This window comes from Myotis nattereri (genome assembly GCF_964212035.1).
Source record: "Myotis nattereri genome assembly, chromosome: 17".
NCBI lineage: Eukaryota > Metazoa > Chordata > Mammalia > Chiroptera > Vespertilionidae > Myotis > Myotis nattereri.
Genome location: NC_138092.1, coordinates 30337397 through 30360204, shown reverse-complemented (window position 1 = coordinate 30360204; position 22808 = coordinate 30337397). Strand labels below are relative to the sequence as shown.

The window sequence follows — 22808 nt, the reverse complement described above, 5'->3', positions numbered from 1 at the left end:
CTCTCTCCTCCGAGGTCACTTTGGCCAAGGAAACGCTCTACTAGGCAGGGAGCACCAGGCCCTTAAGTTCTTGCTTTACTCCTCCAGAGCATTTGTCCCACCAAATCAGACTGCATTCCTAGGCCCATCGCCCCTCCCCTCACTAATCTGCGGCCGGGTCTGGTCTGCTGCTGCTTGTGGCTTCCAGTCCAGGCCACACTCCGCGTCCGCGCAGAGCTGCACGACACCTGCTCCGTGTCAGGCACGGGGCTAGGTGCTGAGAGCACCGAGCTGAATGCAGCACATCAAAGGAAAACGTTTCACGGGACTTGAAAGGTTTGCCACTGCAGTCTAAAATTAGCTGCTTCTTACGGAACATAATCAAAAATAGAAACAGCCTGGCTCCACCATGAAACTGAGGCATAAGATTAACAGTGTCCCTCTCCTTTCAATATTTCATGTTATGTTTTAGTGGAAATCTGCTTTAGACCATCTAATCCAACAAATTCATTAACATGACTCCAGGCCTGAATAAAATAGAAATCTACCAAAAATAAAAAAGCTCTGTCATAATAAATGACTGTTCTAACTGTCATAACTTCAAAATGATGGTACTGACACATCCTCAGAAGGACACTGAATTTTTTTCCAATAACACAAATACGAAGAGTGTCTTGCTACCAAGGTGCTTCTACGTGTCACACACGGTGCTAGACATTTTATGTAAATTCCTAGGAATCATCACAATAACCCTACAAAGTAAGATTTAAACCCATTTTCTAGACAGTCCCTGGGCAGGGAGATTAAATGACTCGCCCACAGTAAGGAGAGTGGCAGATTGAGGACCCAGACCCCTTGCTGTCTTGTTCCAAAGTTTATAGGTTTTCTCTATCATGATTACCAAATATGTATGTATGTATTTATTTATTCAAATTCTTTATTCTTTAAAGTTTTACATATGTCTCCTTTCCCCCCTCCCCCACTGGCCTCTCCCAACCCTCTCCCGCCTCCCAGCACAGACCTTCACCCCCCTATTGTCTGTGTCCATTGGTTAGGCTTATCTGCGTGCATACAAGTCTTTTGGTTGATCTCTTACCCATCTCCCTCTTACCCTCCCCTACCTTCCCTCTGAGGTTTGACGGACTGTTTGATGCTTCTATGTCTCTGGATCTATTTTTGTTCATCAGCTTATATCTTAGAACTACAACCTCTTGTTATCTCCAAGCCAGCTCTTACATATTAGACAGCTAAGAGGACAGCTGCCCTGGCTTAAAGGAAGCTGGGGGTAGAAGGCCGGAGCCCTCAGAGGAGCCTGGGGCTTGCAGACACTCTAGAAAGCATCGCTCTGTGCCACACTCTCCCAGCTGTGCAGCAGCCTGGCCTGGCCACAGGGAGCCTGTGACAGGCCGCCCAGCCACAGGCCACGCCCTGCTGGGCAAACACATCGGAATTGAAGGACCCATGAACAGAGCACAGAGTGTTGAAACACAACACTGGTCAGACCCTGGAATAATTTATTCAATTTGGGCTCTATAATTTAAACAGGGAAGTTGGACAGATTTCAGAAGAACAAGACATGAAAGGGACTGAAATTATGCTAAGTGAAATAAGTCAGACAGAGAAAGACAAACACCACGCAATTTCACGTGTATGTGGAATCTCAAAAACAAGATAAGCGAAGAAAGAAAACAGAAACACACTCATAGAGACAAAAAACAAACTGATGGTTGCCAGATGGAGAGAGGTTAGGGGGTAGGTGAAAAAGGTGAAGGGATAAAGATGTACAAAGTGCCAGTTATCCAAATAGTCGCACGGATGTGAAGTGCAGCAGAGGGAACAGAGTCAGGACTGTAACAGCCATGTGTGGGGCCGGGCGGGTACTAGACTTACCGAGGTGAGCACTTGGTAAGGTATGAAAATGTCTAATCACTTGCACACATGAAGCGAGTATCATACTGTATGTTAGCTGTCATCGAAAACTGAAAGTTAAAAAAAACAAAACTAAGTGACTGAAAGGTAAAGGGCAGAAGATAGTAGCTGAGAAGAGAGAGTTTGACATTTCTAAGTCTGAAAAACAAAGACTTAGGCACGTTCAAGCCCGTGGCAGGCATTCGACACAGGACAAGGGTTACTGGTTCTCCATTTTCTCTGGCTCCAGAACAAGAAAAAAGATGCTATTTGAAGCCAGAGGACTTTAATCTGAACAGAGGGCATTACTAAACTCTTGAATTATTTGGGTAGACAATTTCTTTCCATAGAGAAGTTTAAAAGCAGGAAACTAAGGTTTATAAATAAGGATTGCAAGAGATCTTCCACATCTGTGCTTCCACAGGACGTAAAGGGGAGCATCAGGGACCTCGAAAGTGCCACTCAGATCACACTGAGGAGTCCTCAGAAGGCAGAAGGGTCCACAGGCAGCGGGGGCAGGTGGATCCGGGTTCAAATTCCAGGTTTCCCGCTTCCTCGCTGCATGTCTTCATGCAAGTTATTCAGCTGTTTTAAGTCTCGGTTTACTCATGTGTGAAATAGAGACGATCATAGGACCTACATCCATGAGGCTGAAATAAAAAAAAAAAAACTATATAAGCTGCATGATTTGGGATCCTGAACACGGGGAAACACTTAATATTCTTACCAGCTATTTTATTGTTGCTGTTACTAATTTTAGTTTAATGTCCTTGGTAAGTGTGCAAAGACTAGGAAAAGTGTGTGCATGATTGAAAATGTAGCTGGCTCGTATTTTCAATTTGTCTGCCAGGCTGCTTTGATGCACAGAAAAACTGTAAGTGGCATTAAAACAAGAAACAATTTGTTTCAGGATCCATCCTCTTAAAGATGAGAAATGGTCTAGATATTTTTAAAACTCATCTACGCAGGTTTCGAAATTGAAATGGTCTTTATGAGTCTTTAATAGGACAGACTAAGAATAGTCTGAGGGCCAAGCAGATATGCTGTTTTGAAAGCTAGGACTTCCCGGCTGGAGCAGTTTGACTTGCTATTTAAGGTCACTTGGGGTTGGCCTCTGAAGGAAAGCTTAAGGATATATAGCTTTTCCATAGACATGGGTCTAAATTATTACATTGAGAACAATGTATAACTTTAAAGCAATTGGACCTGGTTTCATTTTACCACGTGGACCAGAATTTATATTCTCGAAATGAGTGTTGGATTCAAAGTAGTCACCTTGGGAGGCCACAAACTTATTTTATTATTGCTCCCCGAGTTCAAAAAGAGTCCTGAAACTCCTCTTTCAGAACTGCAGTCACGAAAAGGTTGCGAGCCCCTTCAGAAAGTCCATCTTGTGACATTGTTTTCACACCTCGTTCTTTCCCCCAAACATCACTCAAATGTAATCCGCAGGCGTGGCTCCGAGTGACTATGAGCCGTTTCCAAAATCAAACGCACCATCAAACAACAAAGAGTTGTCTGAGGATCTGTAAAGCAGTGTCCCACAGGCTCTGGAGAGAGATCCAGTGGGGAAGTCCTCCAGTGTTCCAAGCAAAAGCAGCCTTTCCTGAAAGAAACGTCCACTTTCTTAGAAGTGCCCACCTGGAAGGGGACATCATGTGGGCGAATATGTTCTGGTTTGTTAAACGACAGTCATCAGATTCATGACTTTAAGGTCACACACCAGAGAGGAGGTTTTGTTTCTACCTTGTGCCAAATGTATAGAGGGCAATGGAAGCTGGGTTTTTGTTTTAATGTACAGGATAGGACAGTATTGAATTAAATCACAAAAGTTCTCTGTTGCCATGACCCGTCATAAAAAAAAAAAAAATCACAATGCTCAGTTCAATTAAGGGCCAGTAAGTTCAAAACAAAAAAAAAGACATTATTTCTTTTTACAGGATGAAGTAATTTATAGAATTCATGCCATGAAGACAAATATTAAGTCCGAATTTGAAAATGGGATGGACCATTTTATGACTGTTAACATAAAATGCGCAGCTCCGTAAGCCCAAACTGTGATTTAAAGATAATAAAATCTCATGCTTCAAGGTGTAAATTAATCACAGGCAAGGACCAAGAAAATTTTCTGTCCAGAAGCAACAATGCACAGTTGAGTCGGTGCATAAATTTTCTTTAATTTCCAGTGCATCAAGTATTGGTCAGTGCTGAAAACAAGAATCAAATTAGATGGACGATTAATCTGATTTGGTCCAGCAACTCCTATATTGTTGCTTCCACTGAGTTTTATGTCTTGTATTTATACTTTGCTATTTTAAATAACAATTGCTTTGTCAATTTTTTTTTTATTTTTATGGCACTTATTATCCCAGAATTGGGGGGGGGGGGGCATTTATGCACTCTGCAGTATTATCTTTATTATACTGAGTAAATGGGATCAAAACTATCTTGGATAATCAGCAACTTGGATCCTAAGAAGTACCTGAAGGTTTATAGAGTTGTATCTCTTGTGGAAGATTCCACTGAGAAGACCCAATGGTCTTTCTTGCCACACATGCATCCTCATTTTGCTTATAGAGAACATCTTTCAGAATAATGGTTTCAAAAGCAAACAGGAAGTAGAACTTATTCAGAAACTAACAGCCAGAACACCATTTTTGCATTAAAGTGTCTGATTTAAGGGTTGATTTTTCAGTTGTGTGTACAGTAGTAAAATCCCATTTATCAGGTTACCTACACAAAGCACACACACCCTAAAATGAAAGTAGTTCATGTGTTTGAAAATAGAAACAATCTTAAATTCTTTAGTCTGTATGAGAAAAATAGTTCTAAGTTATGAATGATAGGTATAAAGATATTCATATACAATTAATTTGCAAAATTGTAGCCTTGCTCTCATAGTTTAATTGGAAGAAAATGAGAGTAAGAGTATATTAAATTTATGATTTCTTCATATTCCCGTTTAATCAGATTATGAATTCATGGCACTGTTCTGGAAAATGAACTTATTCTTCCTATCTTCCAAAATAATAAAATAGCACTATAATTAATAGATGGTCTGTTGTATTAGTCTGATTAAGAATTAATCAGAAATGAAGCTAGAAGTAGGTTTTTTTTCTCTGTCTGAATGAATGGACCTTTACATCAAGACGCAGATTCTCAAAATATGAGTGGAGCACAGTAAACTTCCCTGTTGCCTGCATCACCCAAGATCCAGTGGGGAATAAAGAGCAGAGTACCTAACCAAGGGCCAGAGCTAAGGGTGATCATTTCTCATCCCGTCTGGGAGGGTGTGGTTTATGCTGAGAGCAAAGGAGAAAGTGGATGATCACCCTGATATTCTGTAAGGTTTCCAAGATTTCAGATCTTTCCTCCCCCCTTGGGAAGAGGAGCAGCAAGCTTTGTCAGGAGCCTCAGCAAGGGCAACAGTCGTTGTGTGGAGTGTTGCTCAAGAAGAGTCATTCAGTCATTCATCAAACATGTTGGTGTGCTCTCTGTACTTGGCATCGTGCCAGATGCATGGGATGCAGAGATTCAAGTCACTATTGTAAAAAAGGTCCTTTCCTCCATGGAGAGGGGTCCAAAACTGGGGGACTTCATTTTAAAGAGAGAATACAGGGAGAGAACCCCTGTTGGGGTGCCTGCCATGTACAGTCACGTGCCTAGACACATTATTTATCTTGTCACATTAAGTATCTTGGAAAGTGAAGAGAAATCACATAACTTCCCAAGATTCTTTCTCCCTCTATGTTACAAATTATGGTTAAGTATTGTCTAAATCAGGGGTCCTCGAACTTTTTAAACAGGGGGCCAGTTCACTGTCCCTCAGACTGTTGGAGGGCCGGACTATAGTTTTTAAAAAAAAAAAAAACTATGAACAAATTCCTATGCACACTGCACATATCTTATTTTGAAGTAAAAAACCAAAACGGGAACAAATACAATATTCATATTTGCATGTGGCCCGCGGGCCTTAGTTTGAGGACCCCTGGTCTAAATCATTCCTTTTAGAAATCTATTTAGCTAGTTTGCCCATATTCCTTCCAGTGATTAAAAGTTACTGCTATTTCGGTTTAGCATTACTGATCTTTTCATGCCTTAGTTGGGAGAAGATAGATGACAAATAAATGGCTGAATAGACAATAGGTTTTTGTGTTTGCCAGGAGAAAAGAGCCTTCACAAGGTTGGCAATCAAGTATCTCAGATTAGGTTGCAATCTATTTCTACTTATCTATAAGTCTATACTTCTACCTCTACATCTATCTATCATCCATCAATGTGGTGGACCACATGCTGTTATTTAAAAAGTGAAATTTGGGAGAATTTGGCTCATTGTTTATTTTGAATTCACCATTGAGGAAAACCATTAGCATGTCTACACCTTCGCTCTTCTAGGCTCTAATTGGGAAGCTGCCAACTGCCTAAACCCTTCAAGAAACTGTCACCGTCCTTAGTGTGAAATATGAAACTTACTATGCAAATCGTATTCCAGGAAACATAAAATAATGATTATTTTAATATTGTACCTGGATGCACGAAATTTCACTATGCATTGTGAGGCAATAAAAAGTTAGTTTGAGGCAAGAAACATGACTATTTAAATTGAAATGTGTGTTCTATTTGCCAATTTAAATTTTTTTGTGTGTGATTTATTAATTTTCCTGCACCAATATTTCTCATTGAACACTATTGCCATGAAGTGACCCATTAAGAGAAGACTTTTGTGGTTCTTACTTATAGATTCAAGACATAGATTCGCAGAGTGAAGGGTCTAAGAAGTCCTGCTGGAAGGCACCCCCTTAATCTTCTCTAACCCAGTTCTGTTTCCACACATATTCTCTCATGGAACCTGGCTGTTTTAAGATATTTATTTTTCCACAAACCCCCTTCAATACAGTTTGGAAACTATGTGCGTTGGGGTGTGAAGCTGGTGTTATACCTACAACTGCTTGCCAGGACTGGCTCTCCACCCATGAAGCCAGCGCTGCTGTTTGCTACGTGTCTATACTCACTAGGATTAGTCATGTCTAGTGTAGCATAAGTACATTTCCTTAAGTTTAATTTAAATAAATAATTGTATGTGATTATAAATTTATTGTAATTCTTGGGATGATTATACGATTGTCGGAACAACATGTCATATATACTTCTGTACGTTTGGTTTACATACACACAGGTGTATATGCAAGTGCAGGCTATGTATCTAAAGCTCTATATACCAGGTCAGTAGATAATGAGGCAATTATTGGCTACCGAGATAAAAACATTTTACCATTACGTGTATTTCATAGTTTTGAGAGTACGGTAAATGTGAGTGATTTTTCTTCTGTTTGAATTAAAACATCTATAAAGCAAAAAGTAAAGATGCACTGACATGCATTAAGTGTGATAGCTTTCTGCTCATTGTGTAATCATTTATTTTCTGAATGACAGTGCCACAGTATGTGACTAAATATGAAATTAGCCCTTGTGCAGTAGGCTCAGAAGAGGGAATGCAAACACAATGAAAACACTTTCCCTGATGACTTAAGCACACAGACACACAATAAACACATATCGTCTTGGCATGTACAGAACAATGTTTAAGGCATATCACCCCAGTACATGCTATTCTGATGTAGAACTAGTCGGTGTTTATGTGGCCTGAATTAACCTGATTGACCTTTTCCTTGAATTGTTCACTACTCTGTGCAACAACAAGACTTTTTTAAACGGGAGCAAAAAAATTGACTTAATTTTATAATGGAAAACATCTTTTAGGTTCTAGCTATAACAATAAAAGCATAATATGCTAATTAGACCAGACACCCTCACAGACATCCTTCCGGACGAAGCCAGGGCTGCGAGGGAAACCCAGGTCCTGGGTGCCAGAGGGAAGCCGGTGCTGGCAGCTGGGGGAAGGGAGGCCTACTCTTGCATGAATTTCATGCATTGGGCCTCTAGTAATTAATAATGCTTCTTTGGTCTGAAGCCTCCTCTTGAAAGTTTCTGTGAACAATTTTTGACATTCTTAATGTTGCTACAGAAGACAGTGCATCTGAATGTCCATTCCTAGTTCGGAAGTCTGCATCACCTTACTATAGACTCTGCATGGAGTATTCAGTCTCATGGGACCTCACATTTCCATGTTGGGCATGTTTTTACAGATGTCGGTCATGTCCTTCCTGTAGAAACACTATGTGGGGTGGTAGTCCATTTAACCAGCCTACCCTCCTCGAGTCAGCACACACATGCAACATCATTCTTACTGTGGTTTTATTTAATTTCCCTGCATTATTGAGGGGAAATGAGTTGTGCTGCTAGCAATGTTGTAGGCCTACATGAGGCTCCCACATTGAGTCTCATGTCATCATGTGAGATGAACCAGTCTGCCTAGCGTACCTGTCAGTTGACGGAACCACACAGAGCAGGAGGAACTCAGAAGGACCCTCCATTGCTGGGAGGAACAAGAAACTCATTCTGACTTACAAAATGTATAAGCGTGACACGGAGGTCGCAGGATAAGGGCATCTATGCATCATCAAGACCTTGTTTTTTCCCCAGAAGGACATTTTAGCATTTTCTTTCTCCAGCTGGTTTCACCTTTCACCATTTGTTATATCAGCCTCTTCCTCTCAGCCAAAGTAGGAGGTGGGTTCACGCCCAAAAAGAAATGCCTCAGGGCTGACTTTTGATTCTTTTCAGCTTCCACTGATATGCCTCCTTTTTCAGCCAATTAAAAGATTATTAGGAAATGACCCTATGAAGGTATGAAAAAAAAATAGGGCAAAATTATATTCATTTATGATGGAGTCTAAAATTTCTAAGAGAGATTATTTTTATCCAGTTCATTATGGGGGACAATTCATCATCAACTTCTTTAAAAACCAAGATGAGTTCTATGGTTACTTTGAAGATATATTAATGTGGCTTTATATGACTTCTGAAAGGTATTTTAGAACTCGTTGCTTCCATATCCATTTCCATCAACCGGCTTTGATTTCTTTGTGCAAATATCTAGGCCAAGGCTCTTTGAGAACACAAAAAGAAAAAAGACAAAACTAAACAGATAATCAATAGAAGAACTCCCAACACTGAATTACTTTCAAAGTGAGCTACGCATGCATTTCCTATTAGGACAATGATGGCATCCATCCCACCCTGATCTTTTTCTCTTTATTTGGAGGATGAGAAAAGCCACCAAATTCAGGCTTAGCATTTATACAAAGAAAAAAAGTCATCATAGATGGTTTTAGATTTCATATCAGAACCTCCTTGCAAATAATGGTGGCAGAGTTCTTGGGTAAGAGGGTCAAGAATAGTAATGGGGCCTTTGTTGGTTTGGCTCAGTGGATAGAGCATCAATCAGCCTATGGACTGAAGGATCCTGGGTTTGATTCTGGTCAAGGGCATTTACCTCCTCAGTTGCAGGCTCCATCCCCTGTCCTGGTCAGGGCACCATGGGAGGCAACCATTGATGTGTCTCTCTCACTTCAATGTTTCTCTGTCTCTCTCTCTCCCTTCCCCTCTTCCTAAAAAAATCAATGGAAAAATATCCTTGTGTAAGGATTAACAAAACAAAAAACAAACAAAACAAAAAAAGAATAGCAATGGGTGTTGAGTCACATGGAAGTTCGTGTATAAACTCACAGAACATCTTGTCAACAGGAATCACACCGTGTGGGTCAGTCTCTTAATTCTGCTCTTGCTTGTTTCGCCAACAGAGCTACAGCGAACCTGTTGATGTGAAGACCTCTCAACCTCCTCAGCTGATCAGTTCAAAGCCGTCAGTGTTCCACGGGCCCAGCCAGGCCCACTCAGCTCTGTACCTAAGTTCCCACTATCACCAACAACCAGGGATGAGTCCTCACCTAACTGCCATGCACCCCAGTCTCCCCAGGAGCATAGCCCCCAAGCCGAATAACCAAATGCCAGTGACTGTGTCTATAGCAAACATGGCCGTGTCCCCCCCTCCTCCCCTCCAGATCAGCCCACCTCTTCACCAGCATCTCAACATGCAGCAGCACCAGCCACTCACCATGCAGCAGCCCCTTGGGAACCAGCTCCCCATGCAGGTCCAGTCTGCCTTACACTCACCCACCATGCAGCAGGTACGTCCTCGCGCTCTCGACTCCCCTTCAGAAATGCTGGGGGGGAGGGGGGGTTCCTTCAGTCAAGGAGGGGGATATGTATTTTCTATTTAAATGGAGAGAGAATTGAAGATATTCAACAAATATCTGCTTTCTGAAAAATATAATTTACAGGTGAAGAGTATGGGGCAGCATTATACAATCACGATAATTGATAGCTGCTGCTTTTCATAATCACTGGTTTCCTTCTCATGATGTCCATTTTGCTTCACCTTCTAATCGCCCTTGTTTTCTGCTTGAGTAAAGTACATTTGTTCTTTTGAGATGCCCACTGCTACTAAAGATCTCTTTGGGATTGAGACCTCTATACTGTTTTTTACATTATTGCTCAGATATAAGCAACTCATGGTAGGCATGACTGCTGAGTCTAGTAAATGCTGTAAAATGAAATCAGGCACACTGTTTATGGCCAGAAGTATCAATGGATACAACCTTAAAAGTCCTAAGAAATGAATGTTTTAACCAGTTTTATTTTAAAATGGATACCTGGCTTCTGCATACATTAGAAAATATAAGAGGTTTAGAAAGCTCCCTGCCCATGCCCCAATTATCAAAACCATTTGTGTGCAATCTTAACTTTTCTTAGAAATTAAGTTTTCCTTTGGGGTTTGGTGTGGGAAACTGATATAGGGTTGAGCCTCGGACTGACCTGCTGGCAAAGTCACAAACAAGTCCCAGCTTAGAGGTCTCAGTCCTCTTAGCATAATTAGGCTTGACCTTACAACACTCCCCAGATCTTACCTGGGAAGCTAATGGGCTGAGGGAAGTGCAGGGAGTGTAAACATGATCAAAACAGGTGAAACTCACAAGAACTGTAACTATGGTAACCACTGCATTGTTTACCTCAGACTATAAAAGGTCGGTGCGGACTGAGCACGGGTGGAAGTCCTTCCTCTTGAGTTGGACTTACCCGCCTGGTCCCCCAATATTTCCAAATTATCTCTTGTCTTTTCTATTTCATTTGTGTGCGGCTCCTCTTCCAGATATTGAACCCTGAACCACGCAGGACGTGGGAGGAAACATTTACGACAGTTTGGCTTTATTTTAAAATTTGAAAATGAGGAGCAAATGGTGTAAACTAAACTGGGCATAAAGCATTTAAAAATCATAAAAACTTGTTTTAAAATATAGGTCAAAGTAAAACCTACAAAGATATCAAATTTATCTCACTGCTATAAATTACTCTATTGTTTCCAGAGCCAGAGTTAAATATGCAAACATAGCCTTCCTATAGAATTGATATCTAGCCCAGCCAGTGTGGCTCAGTGGTTGAACATCAAACTATGAATCAGGAGGTCATGGTTTGATTCCCTGGTCAGGCACATACCCAGTAAGGGGCATGCAGGAGGCAGCTGATCAGTGATTCTCTCTCATCATTGATGTTTCTATCTCTCTCTCCTGCTCCCTTCCTCTCTAAAATCAATAAAAATATAGTTTTAAAAAAAGAAAAAAAGAATTGATATGTAGGCCTTTATGGAATTTGAGTCTATAGTTGTATTGCTGGTGGAAATGGGGTCCTTTTATGGAGTCCCAAGAAAAGCATTTTGGAGGCCCTCGTATGGGAGGATAAGGTGTAGTGGTAAGATTTATTGGGACAGAAATAAAAGACTGTTCCCAGGTTCCAGTGTCTTATTTCCATCCATCACGCTGGGGAAGAAGTCGAGTCCTGTCTTAATGAAGTCTAGAATTAGAAATTCTGTTAATGGTTCAGTCCATGTGAAAGTTGAGTTTAGTTTGGTCTCTGTTCCCATTTGGGTAGTGTAGTCTCTGTTTTCGGCTGGCTCTGGTGTTGTGTTGTTGTACCCAGGCCTGCGTTTGGGTCCACGTGGCTGCCGGGCCTGCACTGGGAGCCGCTCTCAAAGTTCATGCTTCAGCTGGAGAGGCTGTTAGGCTCTCAACACTGTTAGAGAGAATGTGCGAGCAATGCATGTGTGTTATACAGAGAGAGAGAGAGACCTTTGTTACATTTTGATTATATTATTTTGGGCTTTTATTTTTTTAAGTCAATCGATTTTTCTTTTCATGGGCTTGTGCTCGGCCCTTTTCCTAATCAATCTATTTTTCAGAACTTTGCGGGCTTGTGTTGGGCCCTCCCCCTACCCAGTTCAGTCTTCTTTTCAGATGAGGCATTTCCCCTTTTGGCTTCTATTATGCATGTGTTTCTTTTTTTCTGTGTCATTTTTGGCTTCTACTGGGCATGCACCTAGTAGAGGAATTTCTCATTGGACGATGAGAGGGTGGAGAGGAAGCAGAAAGAGGAATAAAATATAAGTACTCTCAAATTCATTTTTATTATTGTATTTATAGACAGAATTTCTGAGAGCTGACAATAGCAAACCTTAATATATGCCCTTATCTTATCCTTAATTTCAGAAAATTTATAATGTGGGTACTGCTAGCATTATCTTCATCTTACAGGTGAGGAACGTCAGCTTGGCAGGGTTGAATAATGTGCCCATAAGATCAGAGCTGGAATTCAAACTACAGTCTATTCAGACATCAGAGCCTGGATTCTTAAATGCTAGACCTGCTGCCTCTCACTTTTAATCATTCTTATAGACTATTACCAGTGTTGCATTAGAAAATCTGTGTCTTATTAGACTTTGGAGGGTCTTTAAATTCTAGTTAGTTCTAAGATTAACATGGTTATGGAGAGCATAGCGGATGTCTTCCTTGGTCTCTAAGCCAAGGATATCGATAAAGCTCTGACAACTTACTTAGCTATGCGCAACGAACTAGTTGTTAGCTCACTAGGGAAGAAGACTCGGGAAAGCGACTTCCACCACTTGCCTTGTCCACAGTGGTGTTTGTGGACAGCAACTGATGCTCACAGGGTCAAATTTCCAGTCTTTCCATCAGACACCACTTACAGTAAAAGGGACCCTCCTGGGTGTCCTTGCATCTTAAGGAACCAATAGTGTTTCTGTGAAGGATTAATAGTTTAAAAGACACAACCTTCCATTGTGTGGGTTGAATCCTGCCTCAGGGGACTTGCTGGCAGCTTGGGGCTCATTCTTTGCTCACAGTACTATCCTACAGGGCAGTTTCTTCTCAGAGGAAAGAATATGGAAGTCACAATCCCCTCAACAAGTTGAGGAGTAGAGCTCTATCCAGAAAGGACACTTTTTTTCTAATTTATCCAATTAGAAATGGATATATATATATATATATATATATATATATATATATTCAATACCTTAGGTGAGCTGGTCATGACCCTGACTAGTTTTCAACATTTCAGAATTGCATAAGGCCACATGTGAAAATTCAAGAGATCTGAATAGGAAAAAATAGAACGAATAGAATTGATGAATAGGTTATTCATCAATCTTTAAGTCAGTTCTATTACTGTATCCCAAGTCGTGTCCTTACCAAAATGGTAAGACCTGGTTTCAATTTACATTAGTAACAGAAGACAAAATGGCATGGACCCAATGTGGGAACTGGAAAACTAGTGGCTAGCCTCACTTTTAACAATGCCTTGATCCTGGTGGGTAGTCCATAAAATAATATTGGACAAATGAGAGCATTTTTTTTTAAATGAATTCTAAAAGTGTTTAAACATTAGAAGAAATCATAGGGTAGTTTGCAGAACCTTATTTCCCTGGAAGTCTTTTTAATTTATTTTATTTTTTTCCCCTGGAAGTTTTTAAAACTTTTATTTATTCCAAAAAGATGAATAGAACCCCTAACGTGTGCCAGACACTGTGTAGGCTCTGGAAATTGAATGATCAGTGAGAACAGGTAAGGAGGCCTCTGCCCCCATGCAGCTCAAATCAGAGTTGGATGGGTAGCAGGTGGTAATAAACAGATAAATTAGTAAAGTCTCATGGAAAAAAATAATAGAGGAGGACAAACTACAAGATGCATGTGGGGATGGCAGAGCCTTTGGCTAGAATGAAGAAGGAAGGTCCCGTCCAGGGCAGACACAGACACCTGAAGGTAGGAAGGGTGTGGGAGGAATGCCAGGAGAGCAGGAAGGAGAAGAGGTTCCAGACTGGAAGGACCACTCTGGGGAGGAGTGTAGCTGGTCCAGGACATGGAAAGATGGCCTGTGGGAGCCCAGCGAATAAAGGGAAGCTGATGGGATTGAGATCAGACTCATGGGCAGGTCATCAGAGTACGGTCCTCCATGTTAAAGGACAGGCCTCCCCAACAAGTTGTTAATCCTAAAACCAGGATCCAAGAGTCCATTACCCCATGATGCCCCTCAACTCATTACAATCACATCAGGGTACAGGGGCCAGTGTCCAAGTCATCAAAGTTGGTCCTTAGCCTGTGGTCACAGAACCAGTTTGTGGATGTAATTACACCTGTCCGATGCATCAACCAAAGCACCTTTATCCTAAAGATGTTTGCTTCCTGGGCATGGGGGCCATGTTCACATATTCACTCATCAAAGAAAAAGAAAGAGAGAAAGTTAGAAAAAGCTACTGTATTTTTAAATAATGGCTCACATTTCAGTATTACTTTAGCTATTTTATTATCCTTTTGAAAACGAATGTATCCTACAGAATGATTGCATAATCCACCAGGAATAATGATTTCTTTTTTTTTTCCTAGAGAAATATTTTATACACTAAACCCATAGACCAGCTTGTTTTGGTCCAGTTTTCTTCCTTTTTTTCTGTTCACTGTATTGTCGAATGAGGTCAAGAGAAAAAAAATCATTAATATCTGTCAACTTCCTTTATAACCTTAAGAAAATAATCTTTGTATGATATCACACAGACAGATTTTCAATTTCCTTGTGTAATAAACAGCTTCTTTAGGATTTGGGTGTAATTTAAAGGTTTTAAAAAAAATCACATTGAGATTGATGAATAAATCAGTTGTGAAGACAAACACATTGATGCCTGGTGAAAATACCTCTCCAGACAGGCAGGAAATGAAATTAGTTCCCAGTAAAGTGTGGATATGAGGATCAGTGTTTGGTTGTGCTGCAGGCTCTGTAGGACTTGCTATGGTGGCACAACAAAACTGCTAGGGCTACAGAAATCTAATTAAAGAGCAAATGTCCCTTCTGACATCAAATTAATCTTTATCATGTTTCCTATTTTTATTTCAATCTGGCACCAGAAAATGAAATTTAAAATTCCAGGCATGCTACAAAACAGTTGGTGATTTTTCTCTTGAGCATTAAAATGCAAACTATTCAGTCTTGTTTAATTAGACTGCTAAGCCAACATTTTTCAAAAATTTATATCATCATTGTGGTTTCATATTTACATCAATAATAAAAATGTTCTTAGCTCTAAGTCTGACCTCAGCATCTCTGTATATAGTGTTCAGGAGAATGTTTCCTCTTTTTTTTTTTTAATTTAAAAGCAAGTAAAATGATTTACTCAGGTTTTGCTTGCATTTTTCTAGGCCCTCTCTTGTTTTCATATTAGGGATCTTAACTTTAAGCACTGAAGTTAGCTGAATTTTAAATCTTTGAACTTTGTAGATAGCACATAATTTTGGTTTTGTTTTATTTTGTTTTATTTTTATTGACTTTTAGAGAGAGGAAGGGAGGGAAAAAAGAGAGAGAGACATTGATTTTGTTGTTCCACCCATTTATGCCTCCACTGGTTGCTTCCTGTACATGCCCTGACCAGGGATCGAACTCACAACCTTGGCATATCAGGATAACACTCTAACCAACTGAGCTACCCAGCCAGGGCTAATTTGGGTTTTATAAACTGAAGCTACCCATTTAATTTTAAACTAATAACTTAAAAATTAATGTTCTCCAGATGTCCTCTTCCCAACCTTGAGACACTATTTTCATTGGATTGGGGGGCTCGGGAGGAAAAGCAATGGTTTCTATCGTTGATTGTGCAGGGTTGGGTGGAAGTGGTTTGGTTTGTTTTTATTTATTTTTTCTTTTTCATATGTTCCCATACTTTTAACTAATTCGAGATATTTTTCAACTACTCTGTTTTTGAGATCCATTTACTTTTAGGTTACATTTTGTTGATTGTGCTAAAATCCAATATGGAGAATTTTACATTAAAAAGATAGGAAAGCCCTAGCATTTACTCATTTATACTCCCCATGCCTTCCAACAGTAACTTCAAATATTCTGTGTTAAACTGTATTCATTGGAAGACATTGTTTATTGAGCCACTACTATGGGGTACTCCTGTGAATATCCAGTGAGCAAGGCAAGCACTCTGAATCTCAAGTCCCTCTGGCCAGCTCCTAAGACAGGGGCTGAAATGGAAGTTAACAGGAGGCTATTCATTCTTAGAGCTTTTTGCTGCTTTTTGCCCAGCATCACACTACTAGACACTAGGAGAAAAAGTCAAGAAAGCTGGACAATGGCTCCATCAAGACGATAGCATAGGACCATAATGAAATGAGCACACTTTGCAGAAGCCAGACAGATGGGGGAGTGCTCTGGAGAGGAAGGACCAGGGACCCACAGCCTGTACTACCTCTTACTTTTCATCTTGCTCTTTGGGGAAATGCCTATAGCTTGAGCTGCAAGTAGTGTCTACATAAACAAATGTATTTCCCATAAACCAGTTGTTAATTTAGGAAACATTCTATTCCCTTTAGTCTGTGTGAGGTCAAATAACCAGGCTGGCTGAATTCCCTACTTTTCGATGATTTGTTTCCAATTTTTCAAAGTTTTGTCTTTCATCCACAGCTTTGATGGGAGTTGGTGTGAACATTGGCTTGAAGTCTTTATCATTTAAACAGAAAATAAATTGGTATCTTAAAGCCAATATCAAGAATTGAGGACATTTGATGATAGGTGTCTTTGAGTAGAAGAGGGCATTGAATGTCCCAATGAACATTCATACATGATAAACGTCTAAGGAAATATCTTTAGTTAGAAATTAATTCTCTGACCATTCTGCTGAGTTTAAAAAAAAAAAGGCAAGAACTCAATAGTATTATGCCTTTAAAAGCTCCCTGCAACTAAATGGAGAATGGTTCATTTTAAAATATCTTGATTTTTTTTTTCAGTGGTTAAAAACCATGTATGAAATCGGCCATAGAAAGAGACGACCACAAGATTAATTAAGTTGCTTTTTTGGTCATTTCCAGCAAAGCTTGCTTATGCTGCTCTTGAACTCACCAGATAAGCTAAAAATAAATTGTAGTGTATAATGCTTTTTATTTACCAGATATAAATATATTCTTCAGAGATTCTGTCCTTGAATTTTTAATAGCTTTGCAAGGATTAAAAGTCAATACTTCACCACACCAGTGTATTAAAAGAATCTTCCTGAAGTCTGATTATTGTTTGCCAGTTAATAGACTTTTCAATTAAAATTATTTGCTCTGTCTTACACTTTTCCTTCTCTGTATTTTTCAATGGCAAGTTGTTTTGAATCTTCCCTATATTAGTCCAACAACTGTTAAAAAGCTTTGGTTGAAATTTTTTAGCTGAGAAAAAAAAGTACAAATAAAAGAAGAGGCAGATGGTCCCTTTGTGAATGAATGAAGAAAAAGGGTTTTGAGAACAATATATGAATAGGTGTAGTCTAATAAAACACTCAGCCACCTGCTGCCTGAATCCTTCAAAAAAGATTCTGTTGCATATTCTGGGAGTTAACTATTAATGTATCCTTCAGTTTGATAGAAAATATAAACTTTGAGAGGTTTGGGTCTTTTCCCTTTGTTTGGATTGAATTGGCTTCTCTATATTTTTAATTGGGTTTTTTTTTAATTCAGTTTATCTGCTCAAGAGTGTAATTAAAGGTTTTCTAACAAATGGTTAAATGAAGGAAAGATACGAATGAGGATGTAGGCATTTCTTTTCTACCTTTGTTTTAAGTTTCCTGCGCCCTTTCAGATAAACTTGCCCTCGCAGAGACATAAGCAAGAAGGCCCTGATGTGTTTGCAAACAGTGGCTAAATATTTGGGTGCATTTCTTCTTACAAAGGCACTTCGATCCTTATTTGTGGACTGCTTTCCCTTTCAGGGATTTACTCTTCCACCGGACTATCAGACTATAATCAACCCTACATCCACAGCTGCACAAGTGGTCACCCAAGCAATGGAGTACGTGCGTTCTGGGTGCAGAAACCCTGCCGCCCAGCCCGTGGACTGGAATAACGACTACTGCAGTAGTGGGTAAGCGGCCGTTCACCGCCACCTGGTGGTGGGCAGCTCTCATTGCATGCCCAGCGTGCCCTGCTCCCTCGTCCATGCAAAGATCTATCTTTTCTTGCTGCTTTCTAAAAGATTATCCGGAATGGTACCCTCATTCCTGAAAGCAGAAGACACCGCTCCCGAAATGAGTAAGCACTCTACTAGCCGTACCGAGAATAACTGCCTTTAGATCCCCGTTCGCTGGAGATGGAGATGTAGGTTAACTAATAGTGCACGTTCCTAGGACACACTTCCTCATTCTTCAAGCTATAGCAAATAGGTAGGCTTACATGCCCTGAGGTCACCTGTAGCGAGATTACCTGTGTGTAACAAGACATGCTTTGTCTGTTTCCTCTTCCTACAGGGGCATGCAGCGGGACAAAGCACTGTACCTTACCTGAAAATCTGAACGCCTCTTCTGTCCACTGAGGAATTCAGGGAAGTCTTCACCGTGGGTTGCTTTGTACAGTCAAGGCAATTCTCCATTTTATTAGAAAATACAAGTTGCTAAGCACTTAGGACCATTTGAGCTTGTGGGTCACCCACTCTGGAAGAAATAGTCATGCTTCTTTATTATTTTTTTAATCCTTTTTGGACATTGTTTTTCTTCTTCCCTGAAGGAAATTTGGACCATTCAGATTTTATGTTGGTTTTTTGCTGTGAAGTGCTGCGCTATAGTAACTGCCTTAGCAACTGTAGATGTCTCGGATAAAAGTCCTGGATTTTCCATTGGTTTTCATAATGGGTGTTTATATGAAACTACTAAAGACTTTTTAAATGGCTTGATGTAGCAGTCATAGCAAGTTTGTAAATAGCATCTATGTCACACTCTCCTAGAGTATAAAATGTGAATGTTTTTGTAGCTAAATTGTAATTTGAAACTGGCTCATTCCAGTTTATTGATTTCACAATAGGGGTTAAATTGGCAAACATTCATATTTTTACTTCATTTTTAAAACAACTGACTAATAGTTCTATATTTTCAAAATATTTGAAAAAAAACACGTATTCCCAAATGATTTTAATTTAAAAACAAATTGGCTTTGTCTCATTGATCAGACAAAAAGAAACTAATGTTAAGGGAAGCGCAAACACATTTATTTTGTACTGCAGAAGAATTGCTTTTTGTATCACTTTTTGTGTAATGGTTAGTAAATGTCATTTAAGTCCTTTTATGTATAAAACTGCCAAATGCTTACCTGGTATTTTATTAGATGCAGAAACAGATTGGAAACAGCTAAATTATAACCTTTACATATGGCTCTGTATTATTGTTTCTCCATACTGTGTCTGTATTTAATCTTTTTTTATGGAACCTGTTGCGCCTATTTATGAAATAATAAATATAGGTGTTTGTAAGTAAATTTGTTAGTATTTGAAAGAGGTTTCTTTGATGTTTTAACTTTTGCTGGCAAAAAACAAAAAATTCACGCTTGATGTGAATACTTTATTATTTAGTTTTTACGGTGACATGAATAAAGCCAAACCTACTTTTCATTTAGCAACAAATGAAAGTAACTAATCCTTATTTTTACATTTCATTGGTTGATGCAAATGAAAAACTATGATATTTAAGAACTTTCTTTCTTCGTCCAATTTAACAGAGAAATTGCCCTACAAGTCACACAAGCTCTAAGACCAAACGGACAGGTTCTTGACCTGAAAGGGTTGCTTCTTGGTTCTCAGCTGGTTATAGTCAATTCTGTAAAGCCCCCTCCTCCAAAAAAAAAATTATAAACATTAAAGTCAAATCAACCAAAATTCCTCAAGCTGCATGCTTTTCACTAAATCCAGGAAACATTTAGGAATTGAGCCAGAGGTGAGAGGAAGGGAGGGAAAGTATACTGTCAAGAATATATCTGAAAATGAAAGGTGAGTAATCAAACAGAATAAAAGGGGGGGGCATCAAATTTGAAAGATACTGATAGAAATTGAGCTTCTAACCATCTTTTGTGTCTCTACAAGCTACTTGTCTTTCCAGAATTCCTGGGTCTTCCAATGGAATTCTGAGGGTACTAGCGATTTTCTAGGAAACCAAAAACATTGAGAATCTGGCTGAAGGTTTGCATAGCTTTTATATCCAAAAGAACTAGCAAATTAATCCCTTACAGGGGATTGTATTTTTAAAAGCTAGTCTGGTTGGAAATCAAGAGAATGGCTGATGTTTCTTTCATGAAATGTGTGAACTAAACTTAATGATTTAACTAAATACCAATATATGCATTGTGTAATCCAGTCAGAATTAAAAAGACAAAGGGTATGCTTGCTTTGGAATGATTTTAGGCATTGTACAACCTTGAATCACTTGAGCATGTAATAACTAATAAATAATGCAGATCCAGTGTGATTATTAAAATGACTGTAGCTGAGGGCTCTAATTTTCCTGTCTTGAGACTGTATAAGAACTCGTGTGATTAAGTTCACAGTTTATTGTTTGTCTGTTTAGTATTTCAGAAATATACCAGCACCACTAATTACCTAATGTCTTTTATTTATTATATGATAAGAAAGTGGAGTTTTTGGTTGTAGTAAGTCTGAACGGAGTAGGTAATTACTGGGATGAGAACAGCAAGCTTTGACTGTGACAGGAGGTTTGTACGGGAAAGTACAATGTTGTTTACACGTTACAGCGTTTCTAGAACAGGTGTGCAACCAGGGTAGAGAAAGTGTTCACACTCGATACCAAAAACAAAAACAAAAAGGTACAAAACCAATGTAAATAAAAGAGAGTACATCAGAAATAAAAATTCTTCCCATGTGTGACCGTATTCTATCTGGACATCCATCAGCCTCTAAAGGACAGACCCAGTAGAGGAGAAATCGCAAATAAACTCGGTGGCAGAAGCCATCAGGCACAGCAAGGGTTCACGGGCTCCAAGGCCACAGATGGTCGTTCCTGAAGCACAGTGCCCTCTCAGCAGCCTGGTACGGTGACGTGTTGCCTGAGAAATCCTCCACTTTAGAAAAGAAGCCAGCTTGTAGCTTGAAACTCAAAGGAATAGTAATGGGGTGCCCTGTAGTATTCTCTGCAGGACCCCTGCCCCTCAAATCAAGTCATTCTGGGAAATTCTGCAATAATACTGAATCTAAACTGTCTTTACCAACTCAACAAAACCAAAACTGTAACTCACTTGAAAGGAAGAAAGAAAACTATGCATGAGGAAGGGTAGGAGAGGGTTGAATTGTGTCTCTACCTTACACAAGAAAGAGGAATCCAAAAGCCCAAGGCCCATTCAAATGCGAATGAGCTAACGATGGAAAATTAGTCAATGACTTCTAGTTAGCCAAGTCAGTGAACATAGCTAAGGATAAAAGTTGGTCTCTGTGATAGTGTTCATCTTGTTGCCTTAAAGAAGTGGTTCTCAACCTTCCTAATGCCGCGACCCTTTAATACAGTTCCTTATGTTGTGGTGACCCCCAACCATAAAACTATTTTCGTTGCTACTTCATAACTGTAATTTTGCTACTGTTATGAATCATCATGTAAATATCTGATATGCAGTATGTATTTTCATTGTTACAAATTGAACATACTTAAAGCATAGTGATTAATCACAAAAACAATATGTAATTATATATGTGCTTTCCGATGGTCTTAGGCGACCCCTGTGAAAGGTTGAGAACCGCTGCCTTAAAGGGAAAGAGTCCTGTCTGAATGGGACGTGAGTGATCCATCAAAAGCCATAACTACAAAGAACAGTGTGTCCTGACTGGGATTCATTACTAAGAGATATTTTTAATTTATGAATTTAAAATTTAAAAATAAGCCCATCAACACCAATTTTCTTTTTTCATGGACCTCTCGCCTTTTGCAAAAAAGTTGCCCCCCTCCCCCCATTTGAAAGGTGGTTAGATGGAGCCTTATGGAAGTGCCTGTAGTTGGCTCTTGTGTGTATAAAGATGACAAAATCCTAGGAGAAAATAGTGGGGGGGGGGGGAGGGGGGAGTAATCAGTTATGGTTGCTGACAAGGTGCCCCACCTCAAATCAATCCAAACATTTACATAAAATCTAACAAAGAATATTTTAAATTACCAGATTCCAGTAAATTCCAATAAACATTCTTATTTCTTTGTTATAGAAAAAAAAATCTGTGGACATTTGTAATAAATAGGTTCTCTGCTAGAACATGAAAGAATTTGTTATACACAGATGTTCTCTTTTTTTTTTAAATATATTTTATTGATTTCTTACAGAGAGGAAGGGAGAGAGATAGAGAATTAGAAACATTGATGAGAGAGAAACATCGATCATCTGCCTCCTGCACATCTCCTACTGGGGATATGCCCGCAACCCAGGTACATGCCCTTGACCGGAATCGAACCTGGGACCCTTCAGTCCACAGGCCAACGCTCTATCCACTGAGCCAAACCGGTTTTGGCCACAGATGTTCTCTTAATGTTCAGGGTTGAAGGGGGATTTGATCTGCATTTTCTTATTCCATTCATAATTCTCACTTTAAGGTAATGATAGAAACAGAGGAATTTACCTCTTTTGTTGATGATCGAACATGGAAATAGTGGTGAGGCGAAGTGCAGAATTCACATCATAAATTTTAACCCAAAATACATGTCATATGCTGAGTCACCTAATGGGTGAATTCATGTGAGCCATCCAAGAGTACAAACTCTTTGTTTCCCTAAAATAAAATAATTTCTGTACCTCAAAGCAATTTGAAATGTCATAGCACATAGCAGGTAC

The 22808-nt window shown here is 39.5% G+C and overlaps 1 protein-coding gene across 1 annotated transcript in view; it reads left to right on the top strand.

The window, feature by feature from the left end:
* TOX (thymocyte selection associated high mobility group box) overlaps window positions 1-20786 on the top strand; it is a 300436-nt gene extending 279650 nt beyond the window's left edge. The window contains exons 7-9 of the mRNA XM_081111627.1: window positions 9591-9977; window positions 17939-18090; window positions 18473-20786. Of these exons, the coding sequence (XP_080967753.1) occupies window positions 9591-9977; window positions 17939-18090; window positions 18473-18509 (576 nt within the window). The 3' untranslated portion in view covers window positions 18510-20786. The remainder of the gene's footprint in view (window positions 1-9590; window positions 9978-17938; window positions 18091-18472) is intronic.
* The last annotated feature ends 2022 nt before the right edge of the window (window positions 20787-22808 follow it).